Source organism: Brassica napus, chromosome C4, assembly GCF_020379485.1.
Source record: "Brassica napus cultivar Da-Ae chromosome C4, Da-Ae, whole genome shotgun sequence".
In the NCBI taxonomy this organism is placed as follows: domain Eukaryota; kingdom Viridiplantae; phylum Streptophyta; class Magnoliopsida; order Brassicales; family Brassicaceae; genus Brassica; species Brassica napus.
Genome location: NC_063447.1, coordinates 40,797,064 through 40,822,368, shown reverse-complemented (window position 1 = coordinate 40,822,368; position 25,305 = coordinate 40,797,064). Strand labels below are relative to the sequence as shown.

The 25,305-nt window shown below is 34.2% G+C and overlaps 2 protein-coding genes across 2 annotated transcripts; both read left to right on the top strand.

Annotated features, from left to right (window-relative positions):
• The first annotated feature begins 6,092 nt into the window (after positions 1-6,092).
• On the top strand, positions 6,093-8,018 carry LOC106428023. Its single transcript, XM_013868759.3, has 4 exons — positions 6,093-6,293; positions 6,946-7,053; positions 7,129-7,233; positions 7,460-8,018. Exons 1-4 carry the CDS (start codon positions 6,191-6,193, stop codon positions 7,684-7,686), a joined length of 543 nt encoding a protein of 180 aa, XP_013724213.2. The 5' UTR covers positions 6,093-6,190; the 3' UTR covers positions 7,687-8,018.
• A 4,914-nt stretch (positions 8,019-12,932) lies between these two features.
• Positions 12,933-15,146, top strand: LOC106436191 (oleoyl-acyl carrier protein thioesterase 2, chloroplastic). Its single transcript, XM_013877149.3, has 6 exons — positions 12,933-13,465; positions 13,659-13,792; positions 13,868-13,981; positions 14,177-14,272; positions 14,373-14,529; positions 14,619-15,146. Exons 1-6 carry the CDS (start codon positions 13,139-13,141, stop codon positions 14,889-14,891), a joined length of 1,101 nt encoding a protein of 366 aa, XP_013732603.1. The 5' UTR covers positions 12,933-13,138; the 3' UTR covers positions 14,892-15,146.
• The last annotated feature ends 10,159 nt before the right edge of the window (positions 15,147-25,305 follow it).

The window sequence follows — 25,305 nt, the reverse complement described above, 5'->3', positions numbered from 1 at the left end:
TAAAGCTGAATGACCATCTCTGCAACCTTCGTACAATGGTTGCTTTCCAGCATCCAACATATCATAAAATCTCCTAGCTTCTGCATTGGGTAAATCTTCCCCTCTAAAATGATCATTTACCATCTGCTCAGTACCTACACCATAATCTACATCCGTTCTAATTGGTTCTTCTAATCTAACCGCTGGCTGAGGTTCACTAGTACTACCATGTTCATAATCAGTTTCCCCATGATGATACCAAATTTTGTAACTTCGTGTAAACCCACTCAAATATAGATGAGTCCAAACATCCCACTCTTTAATAACCTTTCTATTTTTACAATTAGAGCAAGGACATCTTAACATACCTGTTTTTGCTTCCGGTTGTCGGTGAACTAACCCCATGAATTCAGTTATACCTCGTTGGTATTCTTCCGTAAGCAATCTCGTGTTCGGATCCAAATGAGGTCGATCGATCCAAGAACGAAAATAATTTGAAGAAGACATATTTTTTATGAATCAAATTCGTGTGTAAATAGAGTAAGAGGGAGGATGAAGATATGAAGTGAATGAAGAGGAAGAGGAGTGCTTGTATTTATAGTTTAAATCCTGCCGACATACCGAGGAAATTCCGACGGACAAAACTAGTTCGTCGGAATTTCCTCGGAATTTTGTAAAATCCCCCAACGGCTCTCCAACGGCTATAATATTTCCTCGGAATTCATCGGTTTTTTCCGAGGAACAGAGTTTTCCTCGGAATTTCCTCGGAATATTCCGACGGACTGTAGTTTCCTCGGAATTCCGTCGGTATATTCCGAGGAAATTCCGAGGCAACCCAATTTTGTGTTTCCTCGGAATTTCCTCGGAAATTCCTCGGTATATTCCGAGGATTTCATTTTCCGTCGGAATGTCCGTCAGAATATCGCTGTTTTCTTGTAGTGGACAATTCGCTAGTTGCATTGATCGACGGGCTTAAAGGTGTATCGATCGATACCCCGTTGTTGGAATCAATCGACACTTTCTCAGGACTAACAAGCGACAGCCGAGGTCCTAAATCTGGCGATAGATAGTCTAAATATACGAAAGTTGATCGACTTTTCTTATTGTTTGAGTTCTAGAATATCCATATATGCTTAGTAATCTATATCTCTATAATCTTGATTGTTTGAATAGAAACCCTAGGTCTATCGTTTTCCATATCTGTCTTAAAACCCCAAATCAATCAATCGAACAATTACTGTTCACCCCTGCTATTTACTGTTTTAAAACCTACTTGCCTAGCTTAACTTGTGTGCCTTAACCCCCTGTGAATTCGATCCCTAAGTATTATAATTGAACCTCTTACTTGAGAGAGTAAATCACTTATATGGTAATTTAAGTGATATCAAATGTGGCGCTGTTGCCGGGGAGCTTCGATCTCCATTAGATCAAATTTAGTTCTGTTTAGTCTAAGTTTTTGTTACTTGCAAAAATTGATAAAAAAAATTTCTTGTCTTTTCAGATGCATGCCTAGCAATACCAGAAGCAACAAGGAACATACACTTCTCTTTTCAGATCCTGCACTTCTAGAACGTACCATCCACAAAGGCAAACGTAACGCATCGATCGATAACAACACCTGCTCGTCGAACGACACTCGCCTTCCACCGTCGACCGAGACCATTCTTCCACCGACCGCCCATACCCAACCGACATCAATCGACATTCCACCTCGGACATCGATCTATACTGAGCCGCGAAACATGGTTGCGACACTAGTTCTAATTCATGACGCGACTGGAAACCTGCATGACCAGGAGGGTCATCTGCGTAATGCAGCATGTCAGAAGATAGATGATCAGGGGGTTGTAATTCATGATACTGATGTTGATATTGCAGCTGCTCAAGCTGTAGACGAGGCTGCTAGACCAAAGACATTAGCTGATTACAACAGGCCAAATCAGTACTACGAGAACAGATCTGCCATCCGTCCTCCAACCATACAGAGGCAAGACTTTGAGTTGAAGCCTCAGTACTTCAAACGCGTGGGAGAGATACCATACTGTGGGTTATCACACGAGTATCCTATGGACCATCCGGAAAGGTTCGAGGATATAGTTTCTGCTATTAAAGCCAATGGAGTCCCTGAGGACTACCTCTTTTGCAAGCTCTTCAAGTACTCACTTGCTGGAGAGGCTTCGCACTAGCTTAAGCATCTACAGCCAGGATCTCTCACATTATGGGCCGATATCAAGAATGCATTCTTATGCCACTTCTTTGATGAGGCACGTGCTGAAGACTTGAGGAGTAAGATTGCTACATTCACACAAGAGCCTACAGAGTCATATTCAAATCATATCAGAGAGACTGTCCACACCATGGATTCAATGAAGTGCAGCTGCTTAGCACTTTCTTTAGAGGTATCGCGCTGACATATCAGATGGCTCTAGACTCAGCTAGTGATGGAAATTTCAACACTAGGAATCCAGAGGACGCTATGAGACTTATTGAGAACTTGGCATCCAACAACAACACCAAGAACACTGATTTCGGAAGAAAAAAATTGGTCCATGCCCGAGGGAAGGAGCAGTTGGAAGATGTTAAGGCTAAGCTGGATAGTGTTCACACGCTTCTCAAGAAACAAGTTAGCTTTGCAGAGGATGTAGAGGTTGTATATGTCGACAGTGACATGGACGCAGAGGAGGATGTGAACTTTGCCAGTGGTTCAGGCCTTCAAAATCAGAGGTCTAGAAATCAGAGTGGATACAAAAACTCATATGGCATTGGTGAGAAGAGTGGATACAACCAAAGTTCATAGTACCAGAAACTCTACAGCAGCAACTACAACAGCAGCAACAAACCTTATGGAAGTTCTTACTATCAGAATCAACCACCGCAGACTCGAGAGAGCAAGATAAAGTCCATGCTTGATCAAGTTCTTGAAGGTCAGCAGAAGTTAATGGTGAACTTCAATGGAAAGATTGGTGTTGTCTACACAGAGCTGAACTCAAAATTTGAGTCTTTGAACACACATGTGAGGAAGTTGGAGACACAAGTGGTTCAGACAGAAGACACTATTAAAAGACAGGAGGCCTTCATGAAGGATAGAGGGGATGACTCACTGAAGCACCACGTGAATGCCATCATGGATGATGATTTCTGGCAAGTGGTTAGGGAGGAGAAGCTTCAGGAAGGAGACTTTCAAGTTGAAAGCTTCATGAGTTTCAGCAGTTTACATTGGTGTCGATCGATGCCAAGTCCCGAACATCGACCGACGGAGAAGGAAGAACATCAATCGACATCAGTTTCTCCAAATCGATCACAGAGGAAGTTTCATCATGCACGACCGTGAGAATTCTGAATAACGAGGAGTTCGCAGCTAAACACCCTCATCCACCCAAACCCTTACGCATCAAGAACACCAAGAGCCCGACGCCGATCGACATCCAGACTCGACCGACGATAGACACAACTCACCTAGCGTCATACCGATGGTGATTGTCGATATGACGCTCAAAAATTTGGACACACATGTGAGGAAGTTGGAGACACAAGTGGTTCAGACAGAAGACACTATTAAAAGACAGGTCGCCTTCATGAAGGATAAAGGGGATAACTCACTGAAGCACCACGTGAATGCCATCAAGGATGATGATTTCTGGCAAGTGGTTAAGGAGGAGAAGCTTCAGGAAGGAGACTTTCAAGTCGAAAGCTCCATGAGTTTCAGCAGTTTACATTGGTGTCGATCGATGCCAAGTCACGAACATCGACCGACGGAGAAGGAAGAACATCGATCGACATCAGTTTCTCCACATCGATCAACAGAGGAAGTTGCATCATGCGCGACCGTGAGAATTCTGAATCACGAGGAGTTCGCAGCTAAACACCCTCATCCACCCAAACCCTTACGCATCAAGAACACCAAGAGCCCGACGCCGATCGACATCCAGACTCGACCGACGATAGACACAACTCACCCATCATCATACCGATGGTGAGTGTCGATCGACGACCACCTCTGACATACCGAGTACAATTACCAAAGATTGATGTAGCGCGGCTGAATGCATTCAAAAAGGAAAAATGATTGCTAGCTACATGAAGTATTGGTCCCCGTACATGACTAACCATGCAAACTAAACTAATGTATACCTAGCCGCACGAACTGTATGCTATGCATGACAACAACACTCAACTTTATGATCCTATGTAGTTAACATCAGGAGTTTAATTTCATTTATCCAAAAACTGATGTGGATGTTAGAGATCGTTTAAATATCTTGTTTTAACAATTAAAATATGATCGATTCGACTATAATTTTAAAAAAATTAGATTTTGACCCACATTTTAAAAGTGGAAGAATATTTTTAACAAAATATAATTTACAAAATCAATATGTTTTAACATTTTTTGATAATTAGTGTTTTAACATTTTTATTTTAGTGTACTTTAAAACTATATAATTGTATTATTTTTATTTATATAATTTGTTCTGTTATGAACTTTTAATAAGTAATGTTTTAAAATTTTTATTTTAGTGTTTTAACATTTTTATTTTAGTGTCTTTTAAAACTATATAATTATATTATTTTTATTTAGTCTGTTTTGTTTTTTTTTAAATTATTTTAATCTGTTTTGTTATGAACTTTTACTAGAAAATTTGTAATTCGTTTGATTAATTGTGTGATGTATAATTGTTTGATAATTTTTTAATTATAAAACTTATTTGCTGTCAATTTGTACTAACTCTAACATTTTATTTACTTAAAACTTATTTGATGTCAACTTAAACTAACCATAAACTTACGTATATAATTATAAATTATATACTTCTAAGAATAAAAAAAAAATGAAAGAATAAGAATCTAATATGAAAGGTTTACTAAATTTAAATGAATAAAATTTTTGTTTATGAAAAAATATATAAAATAATTCATTAACTTAATAATTTTATATTAAACAAATAAATTGTTAGAGTCAATAAATTGACATCAAAGAAGTTTTATAGTAAATTGTTTTATCAAATAAGTATATATCACACAATTAATCAAATGAATTACATAAATTTTATTAAAAATTCATACCAAAACAGATTAAAAGAATTGAAAAAAATAAATTAAATGATATCTTATATAACTTTTATATTTAATATAAATAAAAATAATATAATTATATTGTTTTCAAATACACTAAAATAAAAATGTTAAAATACTACTTATAAAAATTTATAAAACATATTGATTTTGTAAATTAGATTTTGTTAAAAATATTTTTACACTTTTAAAATACGGATCAAAATCTAATTTAGGTACATTACCGCCAGGTACGTCACATTTTAATTGATGTAACGAGAGATGTAAACGGTTTCTGACATACACATCATTTTTTTGATATAAAATTAATTATGATGTTAACTACATAACGTCATAAAATTGAGAGATGTTGTCATGCTTAATATATACTCTGTGTAGCTAAGTATACATTTGTTTAGGTTGCATGGTTAGCCATGCGATGATCGTGTAGTAAGGAATCATTTTTCCACTCAAAAACCTATCTCAACCTTTAGAACACATTGCAGACAACTTTGATCAACATCTTGTATTAGTTACTTTTTGATCATATCGGATTTTGATGCTAGGTTTAAGGAATATAAATTACTATATAGATTTTTGAAGTTTTTGTTTTATAATTTAATATGGTTTGATACTTATTGGATACGTACAAACTCGAATGGGACATAATAGTATAAGGTCACGTATTAACGTTTCCATATAACTGTAATACATCATGTCAATGGCTAATATGTATATTGTTTAGTGCATGATCCAAAATATTTATGGAACAATGAATGCTTAAAGGGTGCATATGATATGTACAATGAAGCCAGAGACATAAGGTTTCGATGAATCATAAGATTCGGTTAGGACTGCATTTGTATTATCAAATTAATGGTAAAATTTTAATCATGCGAATGATGTCTACGTTATATGAAACTTTATGTTAGCTTAATGGTATGATCATACGAAATATTGTATGTGTTAGTCTTAGAGGTGATTAAATTACTAAGTTGCCATTAATGAGAATCTTATGTTTAGTTTAAAATTAATGGCATTTTTAGTAATATCTCGAATGATAGCAAGGTTAAATTCAAAGAACAATTAGTGCTATTTGTTCGCGGGGGGTCAACCAAGCCGAGACACCATTTACCAACACAAATTGGAGTGTTCCGAAATGGAGTCGGGGGATCCGAAACTCTCAGAAGAGGCGATTCAGCTTCCGATCGAGCAGCCGCCTTCGTTATCGGAGCGTTTATTGATCCCTTCCCTTCTCGCAGGTTTCGACCTTTCCGCTCTTGATTTGGATCTTTAGAGAATAAAAGTTTTATCCATACCTTATAGGAATTGGTATTGATCGATTGATTGATTGATTGTAACTCTTAACTGTGTTTTTGAGATTTCTCTTTTAATGGATGTATAAGCTATCTTTATAGGGTTTTAGACTTATGTGTTTTGTTTTTGAATTTTGAATTTTGGGAATCATATAGAATGAAATGATACATTGAATCATATATTGCCATTGGTACTGCAGAAACTTTCTGAGAATTGTGATAGCTGGACTTGTGATTTTGCTAAGATTATTCTCTTGGCAACATGTAGTGTGTATTGATAAAGATCTCAGCTTTATACTTATCTTCTAAGGGCTTAACTACAGTAACATCTGACTTTTCTATTGCTTAGATCATAGAGTTATGGAAAGTGCAAGATTTAGCATCACCACTTTTAGTTTTATGCTATCTTTTGAGGGTCAGTAAATTCTGTTTTGGCTTGTCTTTTCTATTTGGAGATGGATTATCTGTGTTTTGTTTCTTGGGATTATATTCTCAGCTTTATGCTGTGCTTTTAAGGATTTAGAGGACCTAAGCTCTGCGTTGCTTAGAGATTTTGGGATCGTAGAGTGATCTGAGATTTTGTATTTATCCAATGCAGGAGTAACAGGGGGAGGAGTTGGTTTACTGTCAAAACGTAGGAAAGCTCATCCCAATATACCAGCTACATATGCTACTAATTCTGCCATCGTTGCTGCTTGCTATTGCGGTAACTAATAACCTCTCTGCTTTGACAATGAGACTCTTTTGATTTCTATAAGAAGTGATCTTTTCCTTTTCGCAGGGGTTCGTGAATTGGTTAAAATAACTAGAAAATCACAAGACGACGATTTAATGAATTCAGCCATCGGTGGTCTTTTCAGTGGTGCTTTATTAGGACGACTTCAAGGTTTGTTATCTGTCTGCTGTCTTCCCTAATCTCTGTTCTTAAACTCTGAAGAATTGCTTGTCTTAATCTCTGAAATTAACGGGATGTGCTTCTTTTTTACTTCAACTTCATTACTTAATACATGTGCTAAATATAATACCTCATTTTCTGTTTGCTGAATGGATCTTTGTACATTTTTTGGTGACCTTGAAACTAACATTATAGGGCATATTGACGGTGTTTGCAGGAGGACCTCGTGGTGCATTTCGATACTCTATAGCTTTTGCTACGGTTGGCACAGCATTTGATTATGCTAGCCTTAGATCAAAACCTTTTTTAGAGAGGGTGCGCAACATGGATTCAATCACGTTACCTGTGTGGTTTCCTATACAAATTCTCAACGAAGAAGCCCTTGCTAAAAAGAAAGCTGAGGAACAGAAACTCTTCCCAAGATTGAACAAAGAAGAATCTTGACATCTGATAAAATCAGTTTAAAAACTGGGTTTGTTTATTTCGTCGACGTAATTCCGGTTTTTCTAGATGGCTTTGAAGAGAAACCTTGACATTTTTGTTTCTTATTTGTTACACTATAAGAGTAGTTGTTTGTTGGCCTACAAACTGTTAACTTCTCGGATTGCTTTTGTTGGTTTGTGGTTCTTGAATTTAGGGTAGCTATAGTCAATAAATGTGGTTATGTTGGGTTCTTGAATTTAGGGTAGCTATAGTCAATAACTTCTCGGATTGCTTTTGTTGGTTTGTGGTTATGTGATAATATTTGCTTTTACACTATAAATGTGGTTCTTGAATTTAGGGTAGCTATAGTCAATAACTTCTCGGATTGCTTTTGTTGGTTTGTGGTTATGTGATACTAATATTTTGGCCATTATCATAAATAAATTTTAATAACTAAAACATTATTTTATAAAGGTAGTTTTTGATTGTACAGGTTTAAAAAATAAAATCAAAGTATTAACCATTTTTATCTTGTTTTTTTTTTCAACTTTTACTATATTTAAAAGGAAATTGCATCTTGCACCCTATAACAAAAATAAGAAAATAACCAAACCGCATTTCCTTTTTCCTTTCTTTTTTTAATATCTTTCTACTCCCTAGATATTTAATTATTTTTGGCATAGACTTTGAAGAATTCTTCGCACCTGTAGCAAGGATAGAAACAGTGAGATTTATCATCGCTTTGACTGCATCTAATGGTTGGGAAGTGCATCACCTAGATATCAAAACATCATTCTTTCACGGTGATATAAAGGAGACTATATATGTGACACAACCTAAAGGATTTGAGGTAAAAGGAAATGAAGATAAAGTGTATAAACTACATAAAGCTTTGTATGGTTTAAAACAAGCTTCGAGAGCGTTGAACGAGAAGCTAAACAATGTTCTTCAGGCACTCAAGTTTCATCGATGTCATAAAGAGCCGTCACTATGTCGAAAGTATGAAGAAGGACATATGATTCTAGTGGCTGTATACGTAGACGATCTTATCATCACAGGTTTGAGTTTAGAGAGAATTCAAGGCGAGTATGGCGGAGAAGTTCGAGATGATTGATCTCAGAAGGCTGACATTATTTAGGGATTGAGGTTCATCAATGCGAAGAAGGTAGTACACTCAAACAAGAACGGTATGCTGAGAAAATTTTAGCTGAAACCGGCATGGAGGATTGCAATGCCATACAAGCACCTATGGAGTTTGGACTGAAGTTATCAAAAGCAGAAGATGAACAAGAAGTAGACGAGAAAAGCTATCGGCGATCGGGTGTCTTACGTATTTGTTGCACACGCGGCCTGATCTATCCTTCAGTGTAGGGATATTAAGCCGTTATATGCACAAGCCGGAGACATCACACGCAGCGGCCCTGGAGCAGATATTGAGATATCTAAAAGGGACACTTAGCTACGGACTGTTCTTCAAACGGATGGTAAAGTCAAAACTTGTAGGGTACAGCGGCAGCAGTCACAACATAGATGAAGATGATGGACGAAGCACCACAGGTCATGTATTCTATCTTAACGCATGTCCAATCAGTTGGTGTTCACAGAAACATGAAATGGTGGCTTTATCTTCATGTGAAGCTGAATTCGTGGCTGCTACTGAGGCTGGTAAACAAGCTATATGGTTGCAAGAGTTACTTGAAGAAGTCACCGGAGAACCATGCGGAAAAGTGATGATCAAGATCGACAACAAGTCCGCAATCACCCTTACCAAAAACCCGGTTTTTCATGGAAGAAACAAGCATATACATAAGCGTATCACTTCATCAGAGAATGTGTAGAAAATGATCAAGTCGACGTACAACATGTACCAGACAATGAGTAAAAGGCGGATATCTTAACTAAAGCATTAGGAAGAATTAAGTTCAAAGAGATCAGAGAACTTATTGGAGTTCAAGATTTAGAAGAAGTTAACTTCAAGTTTAAAGGGGAAAATGTTGGAAGTAAACTTGAGAGTTAACTTTGAGCTCAAGTTATACTTATCCTAGTTGAGTTGTGATTAGGATAAATTAGGTTGTACTAATGTGCTTAGGAAATTATAGATCTATAGGGAGACGTCAAATTGTGACATAACTTATGAGTTTGAGAGATCTTGCGAGAACTTAAGTTTTGAGAAAGTTTCTTAAACCAATAAGAGTGATTCTTATTGATTTATTGAATTCATACTTTTGAGGTTAAAACAATATATGAACCTTCAAAATTTGAAGTTTTGAGTAGTAAAACTTCATATTTTGAAATTTTTTTACGGATAGCAAAGAACTTGATTTTTGAAGCTATAGAGTGTTTTTTAAAAAAATGCTCTTATGCCTAAAACAGATGGGATAGTTATAAACCTACTAATATTTCCACCAGCCACGACAAACTATTGGAGTGCAACTAGAATGCATTTTTTTTGGAATAAAAATTTTCTGAATGCTTAATTTCTTCTTATTCCACAAAATATTCATCAGTTGCAATGAAAAAATGAATGAGTATTCCATCTCATTCCATATTATTTCTTTCTATTCTAAAAAATATCAACATTCTTTTGAAAAATCATTCTACGTAAAAATAGTTCTGGAACTAATTCCATTCCATTGGATTCCAATAATTATCATTCTTTTAATTCCACTTAGTCCTTTTATTAACATCTAGTTACAGCCTTGGTATCATTCTGTAAATCGCTTAGTGTGTATAAATATATTCACTTTGAACAAAAAATAGAAAATACATTCACAAAAGATAGAAAATACTTAAATTTATCCCTAATTAATCTGCGAATAATCTCCAATTTTGTTTCACTCGTTAGGTCTGGACAGACCACCCGACTCACCACTACAGTAATTCCAAACATAAAATACTAAGACCATTTTCAATGATGCTTCATTTTTTACTTTTTACTTCATTTTGAAGCAAATTTTGCTCCAATGGTGCTTCATTTCTTGTTTCAAAATGAAGCAATGAACATTATGACTTCAAATTTGAAGCAATACTGTTCATTGCTTCATTTTTGAAGCTGAACTTTCTAAATTATAAATTGGTCTTTACCTTTTGTTTGTTTCTATCTTTTACCGAAATAAATTATATATGTCAATATTATCCAATCAATTTTAAAATTTTGACAATTCTATTCATCTAATTAGATATTTATACTGAAAAACATGAGAATATAAATTTTAATTCGTTTAAAAATAATTGAAGATAAAGAATATCACATTTTACTTCTAAACACTTTTATTAATCATTTAAAGAAAAAATATATATAAGATGTCTTTTTTACAAAATATGGCGTTTTGTGTTTGTTTATTTATGTTATGTAGTAATATTTTAATATGATAATATTTGATTTATATTAAATAATAATTATGTTAGATTATTATTAAAACAAAACACTTGGGTAAAATTACTAAATATGAAAATGTATAAGATGTTATTAATAATTAATGATAAAATGGACATGAAATATATTTGGAATATTCATTTTACAAGAAAGAAATGAAACAAACTATTGGAGGAGATGTGTTTCATTTTTTGCTTCATTTTAAATAAAATGCACTTTTGAAGCTGAAAATAAAGCAACCATTGGAGATGCCCTAGATATAATAAATAGAGCGGTGATGAGGTCACGTGCGAAATCAAAACAGAGCTTTCTTGTTTTTCTTTTCTTTTCTTGGAAACAAATAAATAGTGTGAAGTATGAAAATTTATATAATTATATATTTTCATGTTAAGTATTATTCAATACAAACTTTTGTATGTTACTCATTTATTTTGTGTTTCAGATCATTTCCAGATGGTTTTGGATCTATGGTTTATGCAATCGTTTGTTGTGCATCAACAACACAATGCATATGTATTCGTGTCATATTATTTTATATATGACAAAACTTAGTAACTTAAATATATATATTTTTTAAATTGCTGTTAATGATTTAAGCTTATATGAATACCAAAGAAAAATTACTCGTTTATTTTGAAGTATCTCTAATTGCATAGTTAATACTCAAATATTGTATACACAAATTAATTTTCTAATTAGTCGTTGACTGCACAAAATATAATTAAAATATTTAGCCGGTAAAATGTTAATTTTTTGTTGCCTTTATTGATATGGTCTTGGTTGAATATTTTAATATAAATAATTAGTTAAATAATAAATTTGTGCACACAATATTTAAGTATTAAAATATACATAAAAAATATTGAGTCTAACTTGTAACCAACACATGAACATTGAAAACAAATAGGAAAGAAACAGAAAAGAATAAAATTATAGGAACGATGAGGAATAATGATTCTTTATCATATTTAGTAAATAATAAATTTGTTATATATTTCTTTACAATAAAAAGAATGAGAAAAAATAGAAAGAAAAAACTATTTTTATGAATGGTAAAATTTATTAAGAATATTAAAGAATGCATTATTTTTCTTCATTCTCTAGTCACCATTCATATTTTTAAAGTATTTTAAAATCATTTTCAATGTAATATGTATATACATTTTTTTTTGCTACGGTGCATATACATCAAAATTTATGGATACAAAAAGTTGCAGTCAAAATATTTGAGTGTGAAAGTTTATATAATTATATTTTACATGTTCAATACCATTTCTTTTCTTTTTTGACTAAAAAGAAAATTATCCAATACCATTTCTTAATACAAACTTTGTATTGTAACTCATTTATTACAAGTTTGTAAGATCATTTTACACAGATAACAATTTGTTGAAATATATCCCACAAATTATATTTGTATTAAAGATGTCAGACTGAAAATAGTTAAAGAATGTAAAGCTCATTTCCCATGTATCATGTATATACGGTTCGGGTGGAAGCCCCCTTGGTCCTGGTCCAATGGTTTGACCAAGGGTTCATTAATGTTTCTACGCCAAGAGGTCTGAGTTTTGATTCTCGGAGAATGCAGAGTTATACGAATTAAAGTAGAAAAAACTTACAAGAGATCTGAAGCATGGCGCAAGGAGTACCGTCAAGCATGGATTCCATATAGCGACTCAGTGCAGTCAGGCGTGAATCCTCATACGGCAGGTGAAATTATCGACTGTAGAATCATCTGTAATATTTTTTGTATTAGCATAATTATTCGGGCGTTAAAAAAAAAAAGTATATACACTTCGTTGTTCAAAAGAAAAAAAGTAAATACATTTCAATTTTTGATGGATACAAAAAGTTGTAGTCAACTATAATAAATAGAGCGGTGAAGAGGTCACGAAAGATCAAAACAGAGCTTTCTTATTCTCACCACACATGCGTCATTGCCAATTGGCGAAACAACCAGCTTTTTAATGGCAATATCGTATTTTACTAATCTCCACCTTCCTCGTTAACATCGAGCTTCAGATACAACACACAGATCCCTGATTCTTCTTCTATAAACCAAAACCTCAGGAACCATAAAAAAAAAGGGCATCAAAAATGTTGAAGCTTTCGTGTAATGTGACTAACAACTTACACACCTTCTCCTTCTTCTCCGATTCCTCCCTTTTCATCCCGGTTAATCGCCGTACCATCGCCGTCTCGTCTTCTCAGCTAAGGAAGCCGGCTTTAGATCCTCTACGGGCAGTTATCTCCGCGGATCAGGGAAGCATCAGCCCTGTTAATTCGTGTACACCGGCGGATCGGTTACGAGCTGGTCGATTGATGGAAGATGGTTATTCGTACAAAGAGAAGTTCATTGTTAGAAGCTATGAGGTTGGGATTAACAAAACCGCCACCGTCGAGACAATTGCTAATCTCTTACAGGTTCGAATCACATTTTTTTTTCTAAGTTTAGTGTATGCGTTTGGTTGTTAAACCATCTGGTGTGGTTATGTCTTGATGTTAAACTATTGTTCTAATGTGATCTAAGTTTAGTGTATGCGTTTAATTGTTAAACCATCTGGTGTGGTTATGTCTTGATTTTAATTGTTAAGCATGAAAATATATATATATATAGGAGGTGGCGTGTAACCATGTTCAGAAGTGTGGATTCTCGACGGATGGATTTGCCACAACACTCACCATGAGGAAATTGCATCTCATATGGGTCACTGCAAGAATGCACATTGAGATCTACAAATATCCAGCTTGGTATTTTCTTTTCTTAGGACACTTTTGGAGGTCGGAGTTTGTAAACCTCAAAGCTTATTCTTACTTGGTTAACAGGAGTGATGTTGTTGAGATAGAGACATGGTGCCAGAGTGAAGGAAGGATTGGAACGAGACGTGATTGGATTCTAAGGGACTCTGCTACAAATGAAGTTATTGGACGTGCTACAAGGTTTGCCAAAAAGCTTTGTTACTATTCATAAATTCATTTGTTATCTGCCATCAATCAATGTACTAATGCAAATCACTGACATTAGTCGCGCAACAGTAACTCCCATATACGTTGCTTATTTAGATATATAGATGTATGCATTATTCTGGAACCTGAGCTTGTTTTTGTTTGACAAATGTTACATGGGTCTCTCAGCAAGTGGGTGATGATGAACCAAGACACAAGGCGGCTTCAAAGAGTTACAGATGAAGTTCGGGACGAGTACTTGGTTTTCTGTCCTCGAGAACCCAGGTGAAAAAGAATCATGCTTCCCTTCAATAATTATAATTGCTAGTTAAACAGTTATTTAAGCATGTGGATCTCAACATGTTGTTCTCTGTATTTCTCGTAGACTAGCGTTTCCAGAAGAGAACAATAGCAGCTTAAAGAAAATCCCAAAACTAGAAGATCCAGCTCAGTATTCTATGCTAGAGCTTAAGCCTCGGCGAGCTGATCTGGACATGAACCAGCACGTGAATAACGTCACCTACATCGGATGGGTGCTTGAGGTGAGTAACTTAATAAAGCCTTCAAAACGTCTATCATTTTAATAATGAGCTAACTATTAAATTTGAGTTTGGTTCCTTGGTAATGGCAGAGCATACCTCAAGAAATCATTGATACGCATGAGCTTCAAGTTATAACTCTAGATTACAGAAGAGAATGCCAGCAAGATGACATTGTAGATTCACTCACCACCTCTGAAATCCCTGACGACCCGATCTCAAAGTTTACCGGGACCAACGGATCTGCCATGTCAAGCATACAAGGACACAATGAGAGCCAGTTCTTGCATATGCTGAGGTTGTCAGAAAATGGCCAGGAGATCAATCGTGGGAGAACACAATGGAGAAAGAAATCCTCACGATGATTTTCTTATATGCTTCTCCAGTGTTGGTGAAGTTCTTGCTTCACGTTTATAGTTTTATTGTCTCTTTTGATCAGATCTATTGTGGGGTTTAGATGGTACTGGATTATTTGTGTAGTGTGGCGTCTGTGTTATTCGTTTTCTGTCCAAATTTTGGGCTTTAAGCCAAAACGTTTCTTAGGTCTTAATCTTTTGTCCGCTTGTATCTTTTCATAAACTAGATTTTTTCATCCAATTATATATGCTGAGTTTCTCTTATGAAATATGATGTGGGAGGCAAAAATTGCACAATTAAAATTTGTATTACCTAACTTTTTTGGATAACCTTAAGTTGTATGCCATGTACTATTGGTGATTAATAATATTTTTAATAATAAATACTATTTATTCCTTAAATAGTTACAATAAATATAAATATACTAGATCATGTAATAGTTACGATAAATACAAGATTTTGACTGCGATTTTAAAGTCCATGATAAATTTTTTTGTTGAAAAAATAATAAATTAATTTATATATTGTATATCCTTTCTTATTTAACATGCGTACTTAATTTATTTAAACTATTTTCCTATGCGGGCTAACTTTTCGGATTTTGAAAAAATTAATTTGTTAAATGTTTTATTCTATATTTAAAATATTATATTAAAAATAATCATCAAAAAATTTATTTTAAATTTTATTCAATGTTTTCATACCCGACCTTGACAAAGAATTGGGTAATCCGTATATATTCTGATTCGGGAGTTGATTCGGGAGTAAATGAAAACTCATTAATTAAAAACTTGATAAAATTTGGTAAAAGCTAAAAACCCTCCACTAACCGATGACTCAACACTTATTGACCCCGGTAAAAATTTAAGAAAAATATGATAGTATTTTAAGAATTAAATAAACTTCTCATATATTTTTAATATTGTATAGATTTGAATAAATTATCTAATGTGCAATTTTTTGAACTTTGATTAAAATTTTAATATGTCATTTGAAAAAAAAATGAAGAAAATAGTAATAGAGAAACCTAAAATTTATTGATATGACTTCATTAATTTATTTTGATATTGATAATCTATTTAAGTTTGCATTTTTTGTATGTTTTAAATTTATAATACTTTTTATTTAGATATTTATTGTCTTAACAATTTGCAAAGTTCTAATTTAATATTAAAAATAAGTCAAATAATTTGTTTTTCATTAAAAATAAAAAAATTACAACTAAAAGTAGAAATTTTTTGTTATATTTTGTAAATAAAACATGATTTTTTGATATTATGTTATATTTTAAATTTGTGATTTTTTGATATTATGTTATATTTAAAAAAATTAAGAATATTATATTAATATATAACTATATATTAGAATTTATTAAGATATTGATATGTGGTTTAACTATGGTCAACCCAGGGATTCACTAATCGAGAGAGTGATCCGGTTTAGTGTATGTGTTGGGTTTAAGAAATTTGGTTTTATTATTGGTGAATATCAGATTTGTTTAGCATTTGAGATTAAATAGTATTTATCATATAAACAACAAAAATAATTCACCATTGTGTTAGGGTATATTATGTCTTATAACACGGGATCATTAGTTTAAAATAAGTTATAATATTTTAATTTTAGTAAAATAGTCAGTATAAGTTTTATCAATATCATGTATTTTCAAATATTTTTAAAACTAAAAAAAAACTTCTTGTATTCATCTGAAATATACATGTTGAAGAGTTTATTTTTAGTATGAGAGAAATTTAAAGTTTGTTAATAGTCTTGTTATTTTATCAACATTTTATAAAATGCTATCATAGAAGAAATTAGAGTATTGATATTAAGAAGTTAGAATTTTAAAATAATAAAATTATTTATTTTAAAAATATTCTTTAAAATCTTTTATTTCCACAAGATATTTTAAGTAATTTTGTTCTGCAAAAAAAATTTTATTAATTTTTTTAAAAAGATCAAACATATTGTTTTATAGATAACATGCTTCTCCACATATTTGCTAATTGTTTTTCAAAATATCAAACATTTTTTCTTGTAAATAACATGTTTATCTGCAGATTTTCCTGAATTCTTTTTTTCTTTTTAACATATCAAAGATTTTTCTAAAATGTAATATTGATTAGGGCAATTCTCCACATTAGCTTCTTTTTAGTTTTTGTCTCAAAAATGACACTGAAAACTAAAAGTCACAAATAAAATTTATTAACTGTTCAAAAGACTATAATACCATCGCCTTAAATTAAATAAAACAATTGAAAAAAAACCAGAAACATCTTCGATCTCTCTCACGGCGACGAATGAAACGTCATCATCTTCTACGAAGAACACTGACATCATCTCACGGCGATTCCATTTTCTTTCCATCATCCCCGGCGAAGAACATTGTCATCATCTCCGACGAAGCACATCGATTCTCCAACGACGCCATTTCGGTATGATTCTGAAGTCTAGCGTTTTGAGATTCAAATATGGGGCTTCTATCTTCAATGATAATTCCTTGCGTTTTAGAGTTACTTGAGAACTAATAAGTTTGCTTTGATGTATTAATTGAACAGATTCACTTTGAGCAGTACAAAAATCTAAGGTAATCCATCTTATATTCTCGGAAAAGTATTTGTCTTGCTAGGATTTCTGAGATTGGATATTTAGTAGCACAGAAGTTAAATGATGTTGTTGTGATCAGTAGAACTGTTCTTGGCTATTTATTTCCATGTTTGTGTGTGTTGATGTTTTAGTTCTCTTGTTCCTCTAAAAGTTATATCTTTTTCTTGTTAAGAACACACATAAAAATTATAACTTTTTCATGTTCTCTTTATTCGCAACTGTAATGTGCCTCATTAGACTGTTTCGTACTGTTTGTAGCTGAAGAGAACCACTATTAACCCGAGAAGTTGTTCTGGTAAAGATAAAGCTCCGTTGTGTTTGTTGTCCAACAAGGTAAAGGTCCTTAGAAGTTGTTGGAGCTCAAATCAAAGGCTGTTGAATTGTGGGAACACAAGGTTTTGAGGTGATGTACATTTTGATTTTGTTGTTTTCTAAATACAGTTGAGCTACATCTGAATCAACATTGTTTTATGACATTGTTAGTCTCTTCTTGCTTGGGCTTGTGAAACTAGTGTTTTTTAAATTTCAGGAAGGATTTAGATAGTTTCTGGAAAGCTTTCCCGAAAATCCGATGTTTATAAATTTGAAAAACTTTTTGTTTGGTGTCTTGTTTGGCTTACATATATTGATATCTTTGATAGGCTTGTGAATTTGCTTATGACATTTTCAGTCTCTTTTTGCTTGTGCTTGTGAAACTTTGTGGGTTTTTTTTTTCGATTTTAGGAAGGATTTTTTAAGATTCGGGATAGCTTTCCAGAAAATCCGATTAAAATTTTTTGGCTTGTTTATGCAGGACAGTAACACTATGGGAGATTCAGTACCTCATTAGAATGTTTGGTAATGTTTGTAGCTGAAGAGAAACACCGTTACCTGAGAAGTTGTTCTGGAAAAGACAAAGCTCTGTTGCGTTTGTTGGGGCTTAAATCAAAGGATGCTAAATTTTGGGAACACAAGGTTTTGAAGTAATGTACCTTTGATTGTGTTCTTTTCTAGATAATGTTAATTCTGTTTGATTATGTGGTGGTATTTTATCTGCAATTCCAGTGTTCATGAGTGTGATTGAGATGAGTTTGCTTGTGAAACTTTGTGGGGTTTTTGTTTTTGTTTTTTATTTTATTTTAGAAAGGTGTTTTAAAATTTCAGGATAGCTTTCCAGAAAATCCGATACTTGAAAATTTGAATTTTTTTGTCTTGGTTATGCAGGACATCAACACGATGGAAAATTCAGTACCTGAAATACTAGCACTGTCTGAGCTCAAGTATCCTATAAGATCAGAGCCAAAGCCGAGAGTGACAATAAACCAATACTCGAGCGCTGCTTATATCAAATTTTTCTCGGTATTCTCAAGCCAGAAGAGTTAGACAGAATCTGAAGGACTTTTTTTTTTCATTTAGATTGTTATTGAAGAATTTTCAGGACGTCTTGAAGCATTCTGTAATTCTATCAAGAAAATGTTAAAATGTGTTATCATTGTAAAACACATATGCTATCTAGGATTTAGGCACTACAAGAAAACACACCGAATTCCGACGGAGGTTCCGACGGACACCAAGGTCGTCGGACATTTGTGACGGAATACTGACAAATTTCTGACCAAATCCAAAAAAATTAAGTCGTCGGAATTCCGTCGGCCATTTCCGACGGAATTCCGACGAAATATGGTTCGTCGGAACATTCCGACGACTTTTCGACGACATTCCGATAAAAAATGTAACCGTTGTAGTCGTCGGAAGTTCGTCGGTATATTCCGACGAATTTCCGACGACATTCCGATTAACAGCAAAGTCGTCGGAATTCGTCGGAATTTACCGACGGAATTCCGACGAACCATGTGACCGTTGCCGACAAATATATATGACCGTTGTATAGCCGTTTGAGATTGGACAATACCGACGGAATTCCGACGGACTGCTTTACATCCGTCGGAATTCCGTCGGAAAGTCGTCGGAGGTCCGTAAGCAATTTCCTATAAATACAACCCCTCCTCATTCAACTCATTCACACTTCATTCTCTCTTCATTCTCTTTAGTCATAACAATTCCGTGAAAATCATGTCTTCAGAAGTTTATTATCGTTCGTGGATGGATAAACCTCATTTGGATCCGAACACCAATTTGCTTACGGAAGAATACGTTCAAGGGATTGGAGAATTCATGAGGCTTGTTCAACAGCAACCGGATGCAAAAAGTGGTATGTTAAGATGTCCCTGCTCTTCTTGCAATAATAATAAGGTTATAAAAGAATTTGATGTTTGGACTCATTTGTATATGAAAGGGTTTTCACGTAATTATAAAGTTTGGTACCTTCATGGGGAAACTGGTTATGAATATGGTAGTACTAGCGAACCTCAGCCTGTTAGTGAACCTCAGCCTGATATTAGGTTAGAAGAATCTAGAACGGATATAGATTATGGTGTAGGTACTGAGCAGATGGTACATGATCATTATAGAGGGGAAGAACCAAACCCCGAATCTAGGAGATTTTTTGACATGTTGGATGCAGGAAAACAACCTTTGTATCAAAATTGTAGAGATGGTCATTCAGTCTTATCATCTGCAACTAGATTAATGGGTATTAAGACAGACTATAATTTGGCTGAAGAATGTATGGATGCGATTACTGATTTTGTCAAAGGTATTCTACCTGAGGATAACCTTGCACCGGGTTCATACTACGAGGTTCAGAAACTTGTTGCAGGTCTTCAACTACCGTATGAAGTGATAGATGTATGTATTGACAACTGCATGATCTACTGGAGAGCGGATGAGACACGGAATGTATGCAAATTTTGTGGGAAACCTCGTTATCAGGAGACGAGGGGAAGAGTTCCGATCCCATTCAAAAGAATGTGGTATTTGCCTTTGACGGAAAGATTGAAGAGGTTGTATCAGTGTGAGCGCACAGCAAAAGCAATGAGATGGCATGCAGAGCATTCCACAAATGGTGAGATTAGACATCCTTCAGATGCAAAGGCTTGGAAACATTTCCAGTCAACATATCCAGAATTTGCGGAAGAGAGAAGAAATGTTTATCTTGGATTATCTACTGATGGTTTCAGCCCATTTGGAAAGCATGGAAGACAGTATTCTCTATGGCCAGTTATTGTGACACCGTACAACTTACGGCCGAGCTTGTGCATGCGACGAGAGTTTTTGTTTCTCTCAATTCTCGTCCCCGGGCCAGATCATCCTAAAAGATCACTAGATGTGTTTCTTCAACCACTAATATATGAGTTGCAACAACTATGGGCGCATGGTTTTGAGACATACGATGTTTCGCGCAAAGAAAACTTTCAGATGCGGGCAGTACTTATGTGGACAATAAGTGACTTTCCAGCATATGGTATGTTATCTGGATGGACAACACATGGGAAGCTATCATGTCCATATTGTCAAGATGACACAGATGCTTTCCAACTAAAGAACGGAAGGAAAACGTGTTGGTTTGACTGTCACAGACGATTTCTACCACCTGATCATCCATACCGCAGGAGTAAGACTTCGTTTACGAAGAACAAGCAGGTGTTTGATGGTCCACCTGAGGAAGTTAGTGGGAAAGATTTGTTGAAGCAGTTTAGGTATTTTGATGCAGAAAGGACGCCAGATGTAGGTGGACATGAAAACATTCGAGTCAATGCGGTTGGAGAGCTACATAACTGGCACAAAAAGAGTATTTTCTGGGATCTGCCATATTGGGAGAGTCATCTATTGCGGCATAATTTAGATGTCATGCATATTGAGAAGAACTTCTTCGATAATCTGATGAACACAGTCCTTAACATCCAAGGTAAAACGAAGGATAATTTGAAGTCAAGGTTGGATTTAGTCGATATTTGTGATCGTTCTGAACTTCACGTTGATGAGAACGGTACGGCCCCTTTTCCCATTTATCGGCTGGATGGTGCTAGAAAAGAAGAGTTCTTTGATTGGATTACAGATAAAGTGAAATTTCCTGACGGATATGCATCAAATTTGGGGAACTGCGTTGATAGAAGCGAAGGAAAGTTTACTGGCTTGAAGAGTCATGATTGTCATGTAATTATGCAGCGCCTCCTTCCGTTTGCTTTTTCAGCATTATTGCCACGTAATGTTCATGAAGCAATTGCAGGTATATTATATTTTTACAATTTAATTTATTTTTATATTTAACAATTATGCTTATAAAAACTTAATACTTACGAAAATTATGTCTTTTATCTATGTAGGGATTAGTGTTTTCTTCCGCGACTTATGCAGCAGAGTAGTGACTGAAGAGGGTATTAATAATTTGAAGACAAACGCACCAGTCAGCATGTGCAACCTTGAGAAGATATTTCCTCCATCATTCTTTGATGTAATGGAACATCTTGCTATTCATCTCGCAAGAGAATTGGAACTTGGTGGTCCTGTGCAGTACAGATGGATGTATATTTTTGAGCGTTATATGCATCATCTGAAGAAGATGGTCAAAAATCAAAGCAGGGTGGAAGGATCTATAGTGGCACAGGTGATCAATGAAGAAACTGCAATCTTTGCTGAAAATTATTTTCCACCAGAAGTGCATACAAAACACCGAAGACCTGCTCGGCATGATGATAGAGGGGAGAGAGCAACATATCATGTTACTGTCCCAAGCATGTTCAAGGAAATAGGACGACTTAGTGGAAAATTCACGAAGCGGAGACTTACGGACACTGAGCACGCTCATTTGCAAACATATTTGCTCACCAACTGTGAAGATGTTCTACAATATGAGAGGTAAAAATATTTATTCATTTATTGTTAGATTAATATTCAATAAATTTATTTCATATTGATAATATTTTTGTATATAGTGTATATATGGCGGAGTTGCGTATGACTCACAGGCATGCAACAGAAGATGAGCTTCGACAACTTAGAGATAACGGATTTGCTGCGTGGCTTCGTAGTTATGTGAGTCATATATCATATTACCCTATGCAAATGATTAGTTTAAATTTAATATATATAAACTAATTAACTTTTCAATCATATATGTTTTTAATTTATAGGTGAATGATGGTTTGGCCAGAGGTCTTGTGTTCGATGATTGGATACGCGAATTTGTGCAGGGACCAAACTATGTGGTCAAATCATATCCTAAATTTTGTACGCGAGGATATGCATTCACAAGGAAAGGTCATTCTAAGACAACATATGATGCTGGTGTTTCATCTTCTTCTGGTGACGATGTCTACTACGGCAACATAAAAGAAATATTGGAAATCCAATTTCCTGGAATGGTTGGATTGCGTTGTGTAGTATTCTATTGTGATTGGTATGACACCACCCCAGATAGAGGAGTGAAGATTGATGCGTTTGGTGTTACATCAGTTCATTCGCGGCGGAAACTTCAATATTATGATCCCTTCATTCTTGGTTCGCAAGCTGATCAGGTATGTCAATCTATTCATAATTTTTTACCAATATAATTAATTAATGTTATATATTTTACTAATACTTGTATAATTGATATGTATAGGTGTGCTACATCAGTTACCCTCGGGTGACGTACAGAGACGATCCATGGGTTACTGTAACGCAAATCAACCCAAGAGGACGAGTGGATGGAACTTCTGATGATGATGAACCATTGCAACCAGAGTCTACCAGCAACGCCCAGGCAGTTGAAGATTTGGAAAATGTTCAACTCGTTGAGAATTTGACTGTGTTTGGACATGATGCTGTCGTACATTCAGAGCCGGAAGCCGAGGTTGGGGAGTTTGATGAAGATTCAGAAGATTCTGATTAGTTTTTTTTTTTTTTTTTTTTTTAATGGTCCGTCGGAAATCCCTCGCAATATACTGACGACATAGCGACGACAATGGGTTTCATTGAAAATTGGAAAGGTCGTCGGTATTTCGTCGGAAAATACCGACGACATTCCGACGAACTGGACAAGTTCGTCGGAATGTCGTCGATATTTTCCGACGAAATACCGACGACATATGTTTCTATAAAGTTTCAATCATAAAAATCTATAAATTTAGATGCCAAAACTATGAAAATAACACATAATAAGTGTTTAGTATAGTATTAGATCGCAACCGTTCTAATATAACAACTCATTAAAATATTTATGTATGCATATCATTGTTTTCATAACATCTCATCTTAACATTATATACTTATACAATCATATTTATATAAGCTTACACTACAAAAAATGTTATTGTGTAAAATCGTGTTATAAAACATTTTTATTGTTAAATCTTTATGCAAATACTATATATATTATCAAAGATTTGGATTTTGCATTTAGAAACTTGAAATCAACACCCTAAACACTAAGTCGTCGGAATTCCGTCGGAATATACCGACGGAATGTGTCCGTCGGAATATACTGACGGACACATTCCGTCGGAATTTAAATTTGCCTGGGAGAACCAAACCGCTTGAAAATTTTCGCGAATTGGCATTTGGTATATTTTAATTATACCGACGGAATACCGACGAACCCGTGTCCGTCGGAATCGTCTGATATAATAACCATCCCCCTTCTTTCTTCGTTATCTCCGCATCTCTCTCTCTAAATTCCTCTCTCCACCGGCGATTCACCGGCGATTCCTCCCCCAAAACCGGCGATTCATCACTCTACACCGGCGATTCCTCCCCCAAACCCTAAATCATGTAAGAATCATCCCAAATCTTCTTTAATCTCAATTGTTTAGGGTTTTGGATGTTAGATCTCGGATTTTAGGTTGTTTGATTGATAGTTTAGGATATATAAGTTAGGATTGTTGTTTGGATTGTTGTTTTATTTTTTTTTGGAACATTTTTTGATTTTTAAAAACGTTTTTTGATTTTTAAAACCGTTTTTTGATTTTTTAAAACGTTTTTTTTTTTTTTTAAAAACGTTTTTCAAGTTTCCAGTAATGAAATATATATAATAAAACGTTTTTAAATTTTTTTAAAAATATTTAACAACATTTTTCTATATTTATAAATTTTTTATAATTTTGTATACATATATATATATGTAAATCATGTATAATAAAAATTTTAAAATTTTTTATAATTTTTTATAAGTTTCCACTAATAAACTATGTATAATAAAACGTTTTTTTAAAAAATATAAATATTTAACAACATTTTTCTTCATTTATAAATTTTAACAACATTTTTCTATATTTATAAATTTTTTATAATTTTGTATACATATATATATATGTAAATCATGTATAATAAAAATTTTAAAATTTTTTATAATTTTTATAAGTTTCCACTAATAAACTATGTATAATAAAACGTTTTTAAAAAAAAAAATATAAATATTTAACAATATTTTTCTTCATTTATAAATTTTTAACAACATTTTTTTATATTTATAAATTTTTAATAATTTTGTATACATATATATATATATATATATATATATAAAAGGTTTAATATTTTTTTTTAAAACGTTTATAAAACCTTTTGTAAATATATAAATGAAAACATTAAAAATAGAAATGATTTGAGAATATGTTTGATGTATTAATTTTTTTTTTTAGGGCCGAGGATGAAGCCCGCCCCGCAGCCCGTCTTCGACGTAGTTCGGTGAGCAGTTCCCGTGCATCGGGATCGTCTCATGACTCGGTTCCCGCATATATTCCCGCTCCAGCTCCCTCTGCCCCTCACGCTGCCCCTCACGCTGCTGCTCAACAGGATCCGGGGGTCATGCCGGTTCATCTATTGGTTCAACAACCAGGTCGAGAGCATCTCCCGTTTCTCCAACCCAACCCACGACGAGGCCATAGCACTTGGTTAGTATTTTTTTTATTTGTACCGTTATATTTTTTCCTTTAATTAACTTGCTAACTTGTATTTTTT